A 15209-nucleotide genomic window follows, 5' to 3' on the forward strand; every position below is an offset into this window, starting at 1 on the left:
GAGAATCTTGACTCCATGTTTCAGAAGGCTGATTTATTATTTTATTATATATATAATATATATATAATATATATTATTATATATAGCATTAAAAGAAAATGATATATTAAAACTATACTAAAAGAATAGAAAGAAGGATTTCATCAGAGGGCTAGAAAAGAAATGAAGGAATGATTGTAAAACCTTGTGACTGACCAGAGTCCAAGACAGCTGGACTGTGATTCGCCATTAATTAAAAACAACCACATGAGACCAATCAAAGATGCACCTGTTGCATTCCACAGCAGCAGATAGTTATTGTTTACATTTTGTTTCTGAGGCCTCTCAGCTTCTCAGGAGAAAAGATCCTAACGAAAGGATTTTTCATAAAATATGTCTGTGACAGAAACCAGTTCTATTTCCTAGCACAGTTGTTCCTGTTTTGAGGTAATGACCCTGTAATCCTACATTAACCAAGCAGGTATAGCTAGCAACACATGAAGCAGAGTCTATGATCTACTTCACTTTATTTCAATCAGTTTGCCTCAATCACTCCTCAAGAATAAAGCCAGCTCCTTGTTTTGTTGGCAAGTCCTCCCTAATTAGAACTGGAAGGGTTCAGTATCTTGACCCTGCACATCAAAGTTTCTGGAAGGATTCAGAATCAACCGTTTGGTCCTTCAGGAACCAGAGTGGACAGATGACCAGGAACCATCCCACAGCTGAATAGAAATAGAGAAATTTTTTTCCTAATCTAAAATGTGGTATTTCCCCAGTCTGAGGCTTAATCTTGTGTCACCTAGAAATCTTCCACGGGTAGTCTGCTGTATGAAGGTGACGCAGTTAAGGGCTTTAGAGTGTCCTGATACTCACTTCCAGTTTATTAGTGCAGGTTCCTCCTCAGGATAGAGCTGTGCATACAAGGGCCCTTGGGAGAAGAAGCCTTTCCCTGAGATACCCTGAGTTTTCAGCCTGCTGAAGTTGGATCTGATCCTCCTTTTAGCAGAAATTTCCTTCTAGAGAAAGAAGGATGCAGCTTTCAGCTTGGAGGCATCTGTGACCAACTCCCAACCCAAAAGACGACCTCAGCTGAGTATTAGCATCTTCCTGACAGCACTCCTACACAAAGTGCTATGGCTCTGCAGTTTTTGGTGTGCACGGCTCCTGGGGTTGTGCATGGCTCATGGAGATTTTTGCTCTGCTGTAAACTTCAACCAAAGGCCTTTAATACAATGCTAGCACACACACTAGGGTGCAGTAGTGCTGGCCTCTAGGATCCTGGCAGCAGGATTCTAGAGGCCAAAGCCTCACTGCACAGGGCCATTATGCCTCCAAGAGCTCTTGGTCCTGGTGGGGATACATGGGAGGGATGCAGCCCAGCTGGCAGCTCCTTATTCTAAACCAAGCTGATTATAGCAGAAGAAAGAAGGTGATCAAGTCTGATCCTTGAAGTTAATGCCATTACACACCTGGGGGAAAAGGGGATGTCTCAACCCTAGGAAATACTAAAGCACCCAAAGCCTTTCTACAAGTGTAGTTCAAACAACGCCTGCAGCATCCAGTAATACCCAGCTCAAAGCAATGAAGTTCTCAGGTGTCAGAGCTGACAAACTTCAGTAGTGGTGGACTCTACTTGTATGGCATCTTCCACAGGAGCATCTGAAAAGGCTTTGCAATCACCAAGGCACTATGCTCTGCACACCCTTAGGCAGCGGGTAACAACAATTCCTGGTTTATGCAGACGGAGCAGACATCATCAAGCTGGTACCAGGGGATGGTCACTGCCCAGCACTGCTGGGCTCACCAGCAAAAGGCACTTGTGTAGTGAAGAGCCACATGCCTTGGGGTCTCACAGTTCACCCTGGCACTGGTCCACATCCACTGGGCCCTGTCACAGAAGGGCTGGGTGGAAACCCTCACCGGGGACTTGCTGTCTGGCAACATGCCAGGGCTGTACTGGGAGTGCCATGGGACGGAGATACCACATCACCACCCCCGAGGGGTTAATAACGACTGAGAAGTTGTCTGCTGTTCTTAAGGCCCCAACGATCTTCCCAACATACACGTCTTGTACCTGAAAGAGAGATGGAGCTACCAGCAATTCCAGACTTTTCATCTTGGGGTCCAGCTGTGGTCACGGACATGGAATAGTGGGAAAGGGCACAGCAGTGGGCAACAGAAGAGTGACCCAGTGGGCAGCTGCCCCTTCATCCCAGAGGCATGGAGTGAGAGTACTCCCTCTCACCCTCCCAGATTGCATAGGGATCTGGGAAGAGGGGGATCCATGTGCCATGGGACTGCCCTGCTATGCAGCGTGTCAGTGGGGCTCACCTCATACACAGCATCCTCAGGGAAGTGGAGCTTGGCCAGGCTGGTGGTGTAGCGGAAGGGCATGTCTGACCTCCGGCTGAAGAACACAAGGGCGCTGGCAGCCCGTGACAGTGGGCGCAGAAACACCTCAATCTGGGATTTCTCCTAGGGGTGGGGATAGGTGGGTGAGGCAGAGTTGCCAGGAACAGCGTAACAGAATTCTGACTTTGCCCTGTGGGGCTGCTACACCAGCAGGCCCACAACTCCCACAGCTCTCTTGCTCCTGTTTCTCTGCATCGCTTCCCCCTCCCTCCTGATTCTGATGCTCTGTGCTACTCCTGTCTGCCCTCCCAAATGCATCTGCTTTCCCCCTAACCTTGACAATCCTGCGCCCCTGGATTCCCAGGGGGTCCTGGTTGATCTGGATCATCAGGCGGTTCTGCAGGATCTCCTTGGCACTGGGGGAGATGGTGCGGAGATCCGTGGACATGAGGAGCGGAGCTGCCATCACTGTCCACAAAGCCATTTGGGAGCGTGACTGCTCGAAGCTAAGGCCAAAGTTTCCAATGATGAGCTGGAGAGGAGACAACAAAAAGATGGAAGTAGCAGAAAAAGGTTAGAAACTTGTCTGTTTGTCACCTGTGGTGATGCTGCTTCCTGCTGGGAGGGAATGTACAAGGGAAACCTCACACACACTTTTGCTTCCTCTTAAGTAGTCCACCACTGCCATAGGAGATCTCATCCCTGCTAGCAGCATACACTCATTAATACCCTTTGCTTCGGCACTATTTGCCGTAAGTCTGTGCAGGGAAGGACAAGAACACCTGAAGAACTTGAGAGGTAAATTCAAGTGGTGAAGGGTTCATTGCAACCACAGTGGTTTTTCCCACATCTTAGCCAAGGGCAACGCCAGCTTTGCCTCTGCAGCAACAGGGCTCCTGCTCCTGGAGCTCTTCCTTTGCCCTGCCCCTAGAAGGGGATCCCTGGAGATGCTCATCCCCAGACAGGGTCCAAGCACCCATCACCCAGCCACACCATGTCCGGGTCGTTCCAGTGGCCGGGGCCAGCTGCCGGCTGCAGCACGTCCTGGTTTGTGAAGAACCAGTCCACGATGGAAAGGACACTCTCCCAGGAGTCCTGGATGTCGTCATAGTTACGCCACAGGTTGCAGATCTCTGCCAGGAGGGTGTAGTTCACCTGACAAGGAGAATGGTGTCAGGCAGGAGACAAAAAAGAGCTGCTCTGCAAGGTGGGGGAGGCAGGGGCAGCACTGTTGAACTGTTGAGAGCTGCACTGTCCAGCAAGTGTGTGAAAAACGGAGGAATCTGGAGAAGGGCAAGGAGGGAAGGGTAAGGAGGCAAGACAGAGTCATATCCCACTATGTCTGGGTACACCCCAGTGCTACAGGATGTCTGGCAAAACAACCACAGAGGCCAGTGGGGAAATCTGGTAACTTATCAGCTACAAGAATGAGAGCAGCTCAGGACTGACTCAGTAAGTGAAAGAGGAAATATGTGAGAGCAACCAATTCTCGAGAAACATATACTAGGAAGATTATCCTATTTCAAGCACTGAAACCAGACAAGATTGTTTCACAAGAAGACTGTCAGGACCAACCCCACACCATCTGATTAGAGTGGGGAGGATACACTCCAGAGCCTTCTTCCCACAAACTCCCATCACCTAGCCGTATTGGGACCCCCAAGTGTCCCCAGGTGCCTGGCAGGAAGGCCACATTCCCTCTGGGACCTGCAGCACCATCCAAGGGTGGAAAATTAAGTGGGGTGTAACACCCTGCTCCTGGTGCTCCAGCAAGAGCTCCTTCAGGGCACAGGGGACATGGGAACTTGCCAACAGATGGAAAAACCCCTACCTTGGGGGGAAGACCCCCCTGATATGCTGGCCAGCTGCAGGAGTAGACAATGGGGCGGCCTGTGGCGTTCAAAGCCTTTGCCATTTCTGGGTATCCTTCGGGAGAGAAGATGACAACCAGTGAAGGGGTTGGCAGCAGCCCATGTCCCAGTAGCCTTTGTCCCAGCCCACCCAGCACAGGGAATACCAGGCTAGCCTGGCTTACTTCCTTATACCAGCTCCAGGGCACACAAACTCCCGCCTCTTTTCCCAACAGTTGCAATAGGAGGCACAAGGGAAGAGCTGGCTGGCCCGGTGTTGCTGCAGAGGGCCAGCTGCCCCACCCCAAGCAGCAGGGAAAGGAATGCCAGAGGCTGGTGAACGTTTACCCTTTGCCTGCTCCTCTGTGGACGAGTAGCACCCATCCAGCTTCAGCATGTCTACACCCCACGCTGCAAAGGTCTGGGCATCCTGCTTCACATTTTCCAACATGGTGCCTGGGTAGCCCCCACAGGTGAAGATGCCCAGGTCACCATAAATGCCCAACTTCAGGCCCCTGGCATGGACCTGTGAGGAAAACAGAGCTGCAAGGAGCAAATGAAGGGATCCAAGGTGTCTCCCAGGTACCAGAGTCCTCTTTTCCTTCCCAGCTCTCCCACCATACTGGCATGGGGACAGAGATCCGCAGTGGCCCCAGCAGGCACTCACATAGTCAGCCAGAGCCTTAATTCCGCTGGGAAATCTCTTGGGGTCGGGAACCAGCTGTCCGGCCGCATCCCGCTGCTTGGCAGACCAGCAGTCATCAATGTTGATGTACTCGTAGCCCAGCTCCCTCCAGCCATCCTCTGCCAGCCGGTCTGCCATCTCGAAGAAGAGCTGCTCGCTGTGGATTGACGAGGCATGGCAGGCTGAGACCCTGCGACCCTCGTGCCTTAGCAGGTGAGGCAGGCAGAGGGATTTGGGGTTAACTGGGGGCTCTGGAGGGCTGATCCGGGCCATAGGAGGATCTCCAGCGCTCCTATTTAAACCCTATCCGTGTTTATTGATCTCACCGAGGGGGAAGCGTTTCCCCTGAAAAGCCTGGCCACATCCTTCAGCTCTGGGAGCTCTCCGGCCCAGCACCGGCGGCGTCTGAGCCTCCCGCCTCCCATGCACCATCCACCGCGGGGTCCCAGAGACCCAGACGGTGCCAGAGCCATCCCAGGCCTGAAGTTCGACCTGACCGAGCCCCATCCACTGACCTGATGCAGTTGTGGGGATCCGCCTGGCAGTCCACGTTGCAGCGGAACCTCTCCCAGGACATCCAGCCCATGGGGGGAGTGCGCGCCAGCCCGTTCTCCAGGGCCACGGAGGGCAGCGCCAGCGCCAGGGCCAGGGCCAGCCCACTCAGTACCACCGCCTCCATCGCTGCTGCTGCTGCTGCCGCCGCGGCACGGAGCATGGAGCGGCTCTCCCGGCCCGGCCCCGCTCACATGATGCCGTCCGCATCAGCTGACGGACCGCCCACGCCTCCTTCCTTCCCTCCCGCCCGCCCGCAGCTACCGCGCCCCGCCGGTACTGTAGCCCACAGCCGTGCCGCCCCATTAATATCGCTCCCCCACCTGCACCCTGTCCGTGCTGCACCCCACTGTGGCTGCACCCCGTAGCCGGTGCCCATCAGCACTGCGCCCAGCCCCTACTGCACCCCACTGCAGCTGCACCGCGTTGCTGGCACCCTGTCACCGCCGCCCCCGTGCCTGCTGCACCCCATAGTGACTCGGAGCGGGGGTTTAGGTCCCCCCCAGGTTGCGACCCCGCAGAGGTGTCGGGCTGAGCGAAGGGGTGCGGGAGGACTCGGCTCCGGTCTGGCTGCGGTGTCCCCAGCCCCCCCGCTGCCCCCTGGCCGCTGGCGGGGCGGTGCTGCCGGCGCGGCGGGACGGCCCCGGCAGCCGCAGGAGCCTTCCCCGCTCGGCTGCGGCAGGGCCGGGGCCCCGCACCGCCGAGCAGCAGCGGCCGGAGGTGAGCCGGGCCGGGCAGGGGCCGGGGTCCCGCCGTCGCACGGGAGGCGCTGGGGAAGGGCCAGGTGGCGCCGGGGCCGGGCCGGGGCAGGGCGGCGGCGGGGCGGGAGCGGCGGCGGGGCCGCGGGGGTCGCAGCCACACGGCGAACTCACCCATGGAGGGGCACAAACACTCACAAAGACACGCAGCCCCTTCGCACGGGCGTGCGCCCGCACACAAAGACAGAGCCCAGCACGGCACACGTGGGACCCCCGCAGCCCCCCCGCGTCAGGGCCGGCCTGCGCCGCCCCGGCTGTCCGCAGCCACAGTGTGCCAGGCTGGAAGCTCCCCAGGGCAGAGCACCTCCAGGGAACAGCCTTTCCTTGTGTCTGATCGGGGTCTTGGGCATTTTTCAGCGGGGGTCCGTGCCCCCATGTCCTCAGCCGTGCCCCACAAGCCCTGATGGGAGAGAGGGGCTCCAGGAGGGATTCTGGATGTTGCTCAGCAGTGAGGAACTCCTAGCGCCCAGATCTGTCCTGGGAGTGGTGGCTGTGGTTTGTTTTCTGCATATTTCTATGTGTGGAGTTTTAGCGGTTGGAAATCCTTTTGCAATTGAACAAAGCACAAAGGTTTGTGCTGGCTCTGCCCCTCAAGGCTCTATCCTCCTTGACTTGCTGAGTTGCCTACCAAAGGGCCTCCACAAATGGGGCAGTGACAGCTTCTGCAAAACATTTATTTTTTTCTTTTAATAAACCCAAAACAAACCCAGGAGTCAGAAAACAAACCCACAGGAGCACTGGCCTGAGCTGGGATAGGGCTCAGGCTTTGAAGCAAGTGCATGTTCCCCCAGTTTTGCTATCCCAGTTTCCAGTGCAGCTTGCCTGCGCTGAGGACCCTGGATTCTGAGGTGGGAGTGACACAGCTCTTAGCTCTGTCAGTCCCAAACTGTTCTGGTTCATAACTCCTTCTTCTTCATCCTTTTCCTCCACCAAAGATGGTGCTCATCACGCCAAAGCCTCAGACACGCTCGGCTAGGGAGCAGCCTGGCCAAGGAAGACAGCGAGGGTTTGCAGTCTGACCTGCACAGCTGGTACGGCACCTTGCATCCCACTGCTGGTGAACCTGCTGAAGGTGGCAGTTCTTCCAGGAAGGCCGGTGGGGGTGGGTGGTCCTGCATGGAGACAGGGAGTAGGGAAAGGGGACAGAAGTGTAAATTCCAGAGCCCTTGGGTCTGAAACACCCTCCTTATCCTGCCTTCTAATAGAGAGCAAAATGAGTGCCTCGCAGGCAGAGAGGCAAATTTCTTTGATGTGCCCCATTAAAACCAGCAAAGTAGGTCACCTGTGGAATAAGAAATTAAACAGCGGTGTTGGCGTTCACAGGGAAGGCAGGTGTCTGGGTGGTGAGGCTCTGGTAGTGACCTCCTCTTTGCAGCAGCGAGGAGCCAGCCTGCCCTTTGTAGGGTACCTGCTGGGTTAGACGCTGTCCTGTGTCAGTGGCTGCTGGAATGGGGGCTGCTTTTCCCTGGGAGCAGGATCAGGCCTCTTCTGGTGGGGCCAGTGACATGCTCCTCACACCAAGACAACCTCTTCCCCCTCTCTCCTCTCCTCCTAGGTGGGGCGATGAAGCTGAATGAGCGGAGCGTGGCCCACTACGCCACCTGCGACTCGCCAGCCGACCACACCGGCTTTCTGCGCAAGCGGGTGGAGCGGCACCACCACCATGGCACCTCCTACCAGCGCCGCTGGTTCGTCCTCAAGGGCAACCTCCTCTTCTACTTCGAGGAGCGGGAGAGCCGGGAGCCCATGGGGCTGGTGGTCCTGGAGGGCTGCACCGTGGAGCTGTGCGAGGCCGCTGAGGAGTTTGCCTTTGCCATCCGCTTTGATGACGCTGGTGCCAGGGCCTATGTGCTGGTGGCTGACGGGCAGGCTGCCATGGAGGCCTGGGTGAAGGCACTCTCACGGGCCAGCTTCGACTACATGCGGCTGGTGGTGAGGGAGCTGGAGAAGCAGCTGGAGGAGGCCTGCAAGAGCTTGGCTGCTTGCCGTAAGTCTCCAAGGAGGTCCTCCTCCTCTGGCAGGAAGAGGCATCTCTCCAACCCTGCCTTGCAGCCTCTCCAGGAGAAGCCCACCACCCTGGAGAATGGCTACTCCACATGGAGTAGTGGTGGTTGTGTCGCTGGTGGAGCCACCTGCCCTGACTACGATGGGGGGCAAACGAAGCCCCCGCCCCTGCCTCCACGCCGGCGCTCGGCCGCCAGCAGTGCCACAGGATCCCCAGCATCTGGCCTCTCACCAGCCATGCTGGAGAGCCCAGTGCCACCAGAAACCATCTGCTTCTCCAAGCTGCACAACTGGTACGGGCAGGAGATCGCAGTGCTGAGACGGGAGTGGCAGGAGAGGCAGAAGAGGGGACACCCGTGACTGGGGGCACAGGACACAAGTCACTGGCCAGCTGATGCCTGGCAGCCTGTCCTGCATGCAGGAAGAGTAAAGTGAGGGACACTGCTTGCCCCCTGCCCTCCTGAATGGCTGAGTGTGATGTGTGTGTGCTTCACTTGGGAGGGACTTAAATCTCTAAACCTCACATTTAATTTCCACAAGGCTTTATACAGCCAGAGAGTGTGTAACACCAGGGGAGCCACCTTTACTTAAACTCTCTCTGCTGGAAATAGGAGCTGCCCAAATCAGCAATGAACCTCAGCCAACAGGCTTGGCCACTTGCTGTCCTGACACGGTGGATGCTCCGGGTGTTTCACCCCTACCTCTCCTTCACCACTTTTTTTTGTTGTTGTTGTTTTGTTTCTCAGTGTGGAAGTTTGCTTTTGGTCAGTACTTATTACTGTCTGTAGTCTTGTGCCAAAGTCCTTCTGCCTTTGTTCTTTTGCTGCAGATAAGGCTGGGCTCTTGTGAAGTGCCTCTGACAGGCCACTGGCCCCGGCGCGTGCCTCCAGCCTTGTGCCTCTCTCACTACAGGACGTGTGAGCCTCTGCAGCTGTTGCTGGCACAGCAGCTGGGGCTTTTGCATAGTTTTTTTGCTTTCATCTGCACTAACCCTTATTTCAGCTAAATCCTTCAGGATGTGGATATCATGGTCTTGCAACAGCTCTCTTTATGTGCTCATACTCAGCAGCAAACCTGAAATGGAGACACAGAGCTTGGCCTGAAGCCTCAGAAGGACACCAGGATCACCCCCGGGCTGATCTGGACTCTGTCAAGCGGTAACCAAGCCTGCTAATATCTCTGGCTCAAGGTTTCCCTGTTCCTATACAGGGATGCTAAAGCCTCTTTGCCTGGGCAGGAGTAAATTTCTCAGCATTTGTTTAGACCACAGCCCCTGCAAAGTGCCATAGAGGGCTCAGTCAGCTCATGGGGCTGCTTGCCCAAGAGTGTCCAGAGCCACACTCCTGCAGGGCCTCTCTCAGTGCTGTGGCTCTGCCCAGCTCCTGGCAGTGCTGCACAGTTGGAGGAGAGTCTTTGAAGGGTGGGGAGGGAGAGAGGCCTGGTCTCAGGAGGAGAAGTGAAGGTGTGGGAGTGTCCAGGCTTGCCTCTCCAGTGTCAGAGCGATGTTGTTGCCTTCTACCAAGCCTGCACCCAGCCTGCCGGCGCTTCCCTCTGATTTCATGTCAGCATTGCTTGGCTGATCTCTGCAGCACATCCTGTCCTCCCAGCGGGCTGGGAGGACTGCAGGGAGGGCATGCCTGTCACCTCACTGTGGAACCACACTTGTCCATCAGTAGGTCACAAACCTTGGCCACAAGGCACACAGTACAAGTAGGTGGGTGCCAAGTCCAGGGACTAGAACACCCTTGGGATGGGGTTTAAAAATCTCCCTTATCAAGTTGCATGCTTCCCATCTGAAAACATTAAACCTGTTTTTATTGTCCTTTTTTATTAAAGAGCTTTGCTAGGAAAGCAAAAGCCCATTTCAGATCATGACTGGCTGGAACCTTTCTGGACTTAAACACACTCAGCTTCCTACTTTGCAATGGCCTGTAGAGATAGCCAATGCAGAAATCAAATTAATTCTGTTAACTCTTGGTGCCTTTTAAAATATGTCTCTGGTAGTTTTGGATGATGAGCTTCCAGCCTCCTGCCTAATTATAGCTCGATGGTATATTAGAGGAAATCAGATCTTAAATTAGATCTTACAAATGACTTTGGGCAGTGAGAATGTAACCTTCACTTGGGAGTAACACAATCCAGTCCTCTCCAGTTCAGGGTTGTATTACTTCACAGCAAGGGTCTTTAAGTTTGGGAGGATTCTTTTTCTTCTGCTTTTGTGAAAATAGTTCAGAAAGATTGGGAGCAGGTGGCCATGGGGCAAGGCCCTGGCTTCCTCAGCACCTTAGCTGGTTGGACATAGGGGCCATTTCTGCCTCCCTATCCTGCTGGTTGAAAAGTTCGGTACTGCAGCATTCCTGGCTGCAAATGTGTCCCTTTTCCCATGCCAGGTCAGCAGCATCAGGGGATTGCACTACCTGGTGCCTCCTTGCTCTGAGCATGGGTATTTTGGGACCAAGGTCAAATTTGTTAAGCATTTTCCTGTGGTTATATTTTTTTAATGTAATACAGAGAGAATATTCCTGATGTCTCAGATTAACGTAAGGCAGATTGACAGTAAAGACCCAACTTCCAAAACAAATCAAAATGTAGTGGCAGTTCCTACATGAGACCCAAGAATTGGGAGTGACTTGAAAGGGAAGATAAATTAACAAAGCCAGTTCTGTCAGAACTGAATCTGAGACAGTATTATTCATTTAAGGGCAGTTTCACTTTTAAGAAGCTTAGTGTGTTTTAATAAGCCAGGATTGTGCTCGTAACACTACTAAAGAGCTTATATTTAATGCTTTAATCTGTCCCATTCAAACAGCACAATTTCCACGCTACCTACCTTTGCGTTAGCCCATATCCCAGCTAAATCCCAAATCCTGCAAATGAGGCACTGCGCTCTGCTTCCCATCTCATTGTGTTTGGAATCATTCTGTGTTTAATTCTGCAGTGCTGACAAGAAAATGGCTGAATCCCGATCCACATTTATGCTCAGCCCAGCCATCCATGCCTGGGCCTTTTGATGGGCTTGATCAGGGTTTCCTCACCCTCCCACTGTTGTAGCAGCCATGTTGGAGCCTTGCCCAAATTTGTGTAGGAGTACAGGTTTTTTAATGATCACTGCCACTTGCTTCATTAGTCAGGAAGCACCTGAGTGCTGCTGTGCCTCCTCAGAGATGGGGCTATGGAGCCAGCCCAGCTGAATTGCTTGTGCTGGCAGTGCCTTTGAAGCACCCCCAGGCAGGAGGTCGGGATTTCAGCTTCCTGGGGTTGAACATTCAGCTGGCTAATGGAGCAGCCTGTCTGTCTTTCTGCAGGCAGAGGTTGTTACAGGAAAGGCAGAGAGTTTTCATTGCACATTGTCCCTGCCAGCAAAATAAGGCTGATTGCCACCCAGGGTTTTTCTCCAGTCATTCAAGTTTGGACTGTTTCATCTCCTGCCTCCACTTTCCCTTTTTATTTTTAAAAGTAGAGAATGTCTATCTAAACAGGTTCCTAGGCAAAGGGTGAGCTGAAATTGAATGGGTACTTCACTTAAAGTACTGAACTAAGATCCTTTTCTAAGAGTTTTCTTTAGTGCACAGGCGATGAGAGGAAGATACTGAAATTTAAAAGAAATTGAAAGAGGAAGGGCAATTCTGACATGGCCTGCTAAAATAGTTGACTTAATCCTTACATTTTTCTGAGGCTGGCATTTCATATTTGAGCCCATGACGTATAATTTCTGCACATCTTTTATTTTATTTTTAAACTGTGCTGTTTTCCACTGAGTCTAGGTGAAGAGTAACCTGACGGTTACTCTTACCTGAAGGTGGCCACTCTTAGCCATGGGGTGGACAATCATGACCAAGGCGTTTTGTGTCACAGTAGCTATTGCACTAACAGTGCCTGGGGGAGCTACCCCTCAATGTTACCTCTCTCGGCTGCCTTTGAGAGAAGCTGAAAAAAAGCCCCACTGAAAGGCACGGGGGCGTCTTTCACCAGCAGCACCGAACTCGTGTTCTCTCCGCACAATCACCTGGAAAACACTACGAGCCAATCCTGCCTTTCCAAGTGCTTCTGTTTTAGGTAGGGCGTGTTCCCTGTTTTAGGAGATGGTTTTGCATGCGCCTGTGTTTTACACGCGGAACTTGTATTATACATTGCATTACATTGTTTAGAGTTTGTTTTACACGCGGAACTTGTATTATGCATCCCATTACATTGTTTAGTTTGTATTTTATGCCGCGAAGCCGAATAAACCGGTTTGATTTGTAGCCCGTGCGCTGTTAATGGATCCATGGAGCCCCTGGCGTGTCTGCAGGGCCTGGCCATTCCCTCGGCCCGGTTTCCCCTTACCGGGAGGCGGCGGAGGGCGACCCGGACCCTCTCTGCCTCCGTCCCCCGGGGCACCGAGAAACGCCGCCAGCCCCCGGGTGGCGCGGCCTCTCCCCGCGCACAGCATGCGCAGTGCTGATTTCACCTCCTCCCCACAAGCCTCGCGAGATCCCAGGTGACGCCTGGGCTGGACCGCGTCTCGGGGCAGGCGGGACGATGGCAGCGGCAGCCGGGCGGCTCCTGGCGGCTACCGTGGCTCGCTCGGGGCGTGCGGGCTGGAGCGGGCCGGGCCCGGCCCCGGCCCCGGCCGTGCCGCTGGTGCCCTCCCGGGGCGCCACCGTAACCCGCAGCGGCGCCATTTTGCCCAAGCCGGTTAAGGTGAGTGAGGGGCGAGCGGGCGGAGGCGACAGCAACGGGCGGCAGCGGTGGCCAATCGGTGCGGGCGCAGCTGCTGTGGGTGGGACCGTGGAAGCGAGTGACAGTGCCTGGAACCAATGAGCGGGGGGCTGCGGGCGGGGATGTGGAAGCACTCGGCAGCGGGAGGGAGACGGGAGCGGCCCCCGAGCGTGCGGGGCTCGTCGGGCCCGTGTCCCCCACGTCCCCCGCGTCCCCCCGAGCCAGGCAGCGCTGCGACGCACGGGGGACATCAATACCCGCCTACGCGCCGCCCTTTGTCACCGGCGACCGCCCCCCCCACTAAGCCACGGGTGTTCCCTGCCCGCCCTGGGCTGTCCGCTCGCTGGTGCGGGAGTGTTTGTAACGCTATAATTAATGCGATCATAAAGCGCGGTGCTTGGCATTGCGGGGACGCAAATCGTTCTGCGGGCCGCTCCCCGGGCCCTCCGGGTGCCTGGGGAGCCGGGAGTGCGCCGGTTCAGCCACAGTGCGACTTGCTTGGATGTAAAGATCCACTTTTTACAATCGACTCCTTGCAGACGCCCTTCGGCCTCCTCAGAGTGTTCAGCGTCGTGATCCCTTTCCTGTATGTTGGCACTCAGATCAGTAAGAACTTTGCAGCCTTACTTGAAGAACATGATATCTTTGTCCCAGAGGATGACGATGACGATGATTAAAGGGTATGTCATTAACTACACCAGCAATCTAATTTGTGCTTCCCGTTTGGCTTGGGGCAGGGAGGAGAATCTCAGACAAGGAAATACAGCCAGCGACAGCTTAAAAGATACACTTGCAGTTAAAACACATGGACACGGATATGCCTTTGCCTATGAAATTTTTTGTTTCGTACCAGAGTAGGCCAGACTGGTATCTGTGCAATCTCCATGCCAGGCATTTCTTAGAGACTGAAAAAAGTGATGGTGTTTTAGATCTTGCCAGCTGAATCAGAAATAAAATGTAGTCAGTGAGGTATCTGTACTGCAGAAAACAGAGAGACTTCAGTGTTCCTACATTACACACCCAAAGAAGGACAGCAGAGCTGCTGAGGAGTCTGAAGCACACCTGCTATGAGGAGTGGCTGAGGGAGCTGGGGCTGTTTAGCCTGGTGAAAAGAAGGCTCAGGGGAGAGCTTATCACTCTCTACAACTACCTGAAAGGAGGCTGCAGCCAGGTAGGGTTCAGTCTCTTTTCCCAAATAACAAGCAACAGGACAAGAGGAAATAGCCTCAGGTTTTGCTAGGGGATGTTTAGATTAGATATTAGGAAACATTTCTTCAGGGAAAGGGTTGTCCAGCATTGGAGCAGGCTGCCCAGGGAAGTAAGTGGTGGAGTCACATGCCCTGGAGGTATTTAGAGGAGGTGTAGATGAGGCACTTAAAGACATAGTTGGACTTGGCAGTACTGGGTTAGCAACTGGGACTCAATGAACTTGAAGGTCGTTTCCAACCTAAAAGATTCCATTATTTTGTTTTACTTGTTTACCTGTTTAAAAGTCTTCTCCTAACACAGAGAATGACTCTTTTAAAACAGAATCATGTACTGTCTGAAATTCTGATATAGGTGAACAATTCAAGAGCATTCCAGAACCCATCAGAACAAACTGTCTGCTGGGTGTTACAACACTGGAGTAGTTGGACCATTCAGACGTATTGCAGAAAGGAAGAATGGAAATAATTCACCTTTATCTGCACTGTGCTAGACTTTCTACCATTTTCCATTATTCTGTTTAGCTTGCTCTTGTGTAAAGATTTGAGTTTGGGTGTATTTGATTCTTTATAGAACAAAGAAACTGTTTTAAGAGAAGTTGTTGTAAATCATGTAGATTTATAGTCAGTTTGGTGGATGTATTCCAGTTGATAAAGGGGCTTTCCAGCATGCACTGTGCAGCTAAAAGCTAAGACTTAAAAGATTGCAAAGACTGCACTAGCCTGTTGTTAATTCCCTTTATGTAAACCCCATCTTGTGTAGTTTTGGGAGGAGGATGCAGACTGCAGCTCAGTAGTGTATCTGTAACACCTTGTTTTTCTATTTGCAGCACTGGAACAGAAGAACAGAAAGTAGAAAGCCATTGACAAAACAATGGTTCCAACATCTGTCACCTGTGTTTTGCCCTTCCAAAAGGGGACAGGGGGCTTTGTATCCCCTTTTGCCAGTGAGTGTCCTGCACATCTCTGTATGCTGGAAATCTGTAATCAGGGTTGAAGGAAGTACTTGATAGGCCCTGCGTCCTTGCACACACATGCTCACCTCATCAGAGACTGCTTGGGATGCCTTTAATTAGCAACATGGGAAACACTTAATTAAAGACCCAGAGATTGACATGTGCAA

General features: G+C 53.4%; 3 protein-coding genes across 4 annotated transcripts; 2 read left to right on the top strand and 1 right to left on the bottom strand.

Annotated features, from left to right (window-relative positions):
• Positions 1–18: 18 nt before the first annotated feature.
• Positions 19–5639, bottom strand: NAGA (alpha-N-acetylgalactosaminidase). The gene is made up of 8 exons (XM_054632410.2): positions 5382–5639; positions 4849–5023; positions 4530–4707; positions 4163–4257; positions 3325–3486; positions 2666–2863; positions 2311–2454; positions 19–2053 (listed from the first exon to the last, which is right to left on the bottom strand). The coding sequence occupies exons 1-8, from the start codon at positions 5579–5581 to the stop codon at positions 1871–1873; spliced, it is 1335 nt and encodes a 444-aa protein (XP_054488385.2). The 5' UTR covers positions 5582–5639; the 3' UTR covers positions 19–1870.
• Positions 5640–5643: 4 nt separating this feature from the next.
• On the top strand, positions 5644–12424 carry PHETA2 (PH domain containing endocytic trafficking adaptor 2). 2 transcript variants are annotated; one of them, XM_054632416.2, is made up of 3 exons: positions 5644–6138; positions 7112–7207; positions 7732–12424. In XM_054632416.2, the coding sequence occupies exon 3, from the start codon at positions 7740–7742 to the stop codon at positions 8538–8540; it is 801 nt and encodes a 266-aa protein (XP_054488391.2). In that variant the 5' UTR covers positions 5644–6138; positions 7112–7207; positions 7732–7739; the 3' UTR covers positions 8541–12424. The 2 variants fall into 2 exon arrangements, with proteins under 2 accessions (XP_054488391.2, XP_077034750.1); XM_077178635.1 differs by lacking the exon at positions 7112–7207.
• A 206-nt stretch (positions 12425–12630) lies between these two features.
• On the top strand, positions 12631–15209 carry SMDT1 (single-pass membrane protein with aspartate rich tail 1). Its single transcript, XM_054631439.2, has 3 exons — positions 12631–12863; positions 13421–13561; positions 14917–15209. Exons 1-2 carry the CDS (start codon positions 12702–12704, stop codon positions 13556–13558), a joined length of 300 nt encoding a protein of 99 aa, XP_054487414.2. The 5' UTR covers positions 12631–12701; the 3' UTR covers positions 13559–13561; positions 14917–15209.

The sequence above is a fragment of the Agelaius phoeniceus genome, chromosome 5 (assembly GCF_051311805.1).
Source record: "Agelaius phoeniceus isolate bAgePho1 chromosome 5, bAgePho1.hap1, whole genome shotgun sequence".
Taxonomy (NCBI): domain Eukaryota; kingdom Metazoa; phylum Chordata; class Aves; order Passeriformes; family Icteridae; genus Agelaius; species Agelaius phoeniceus.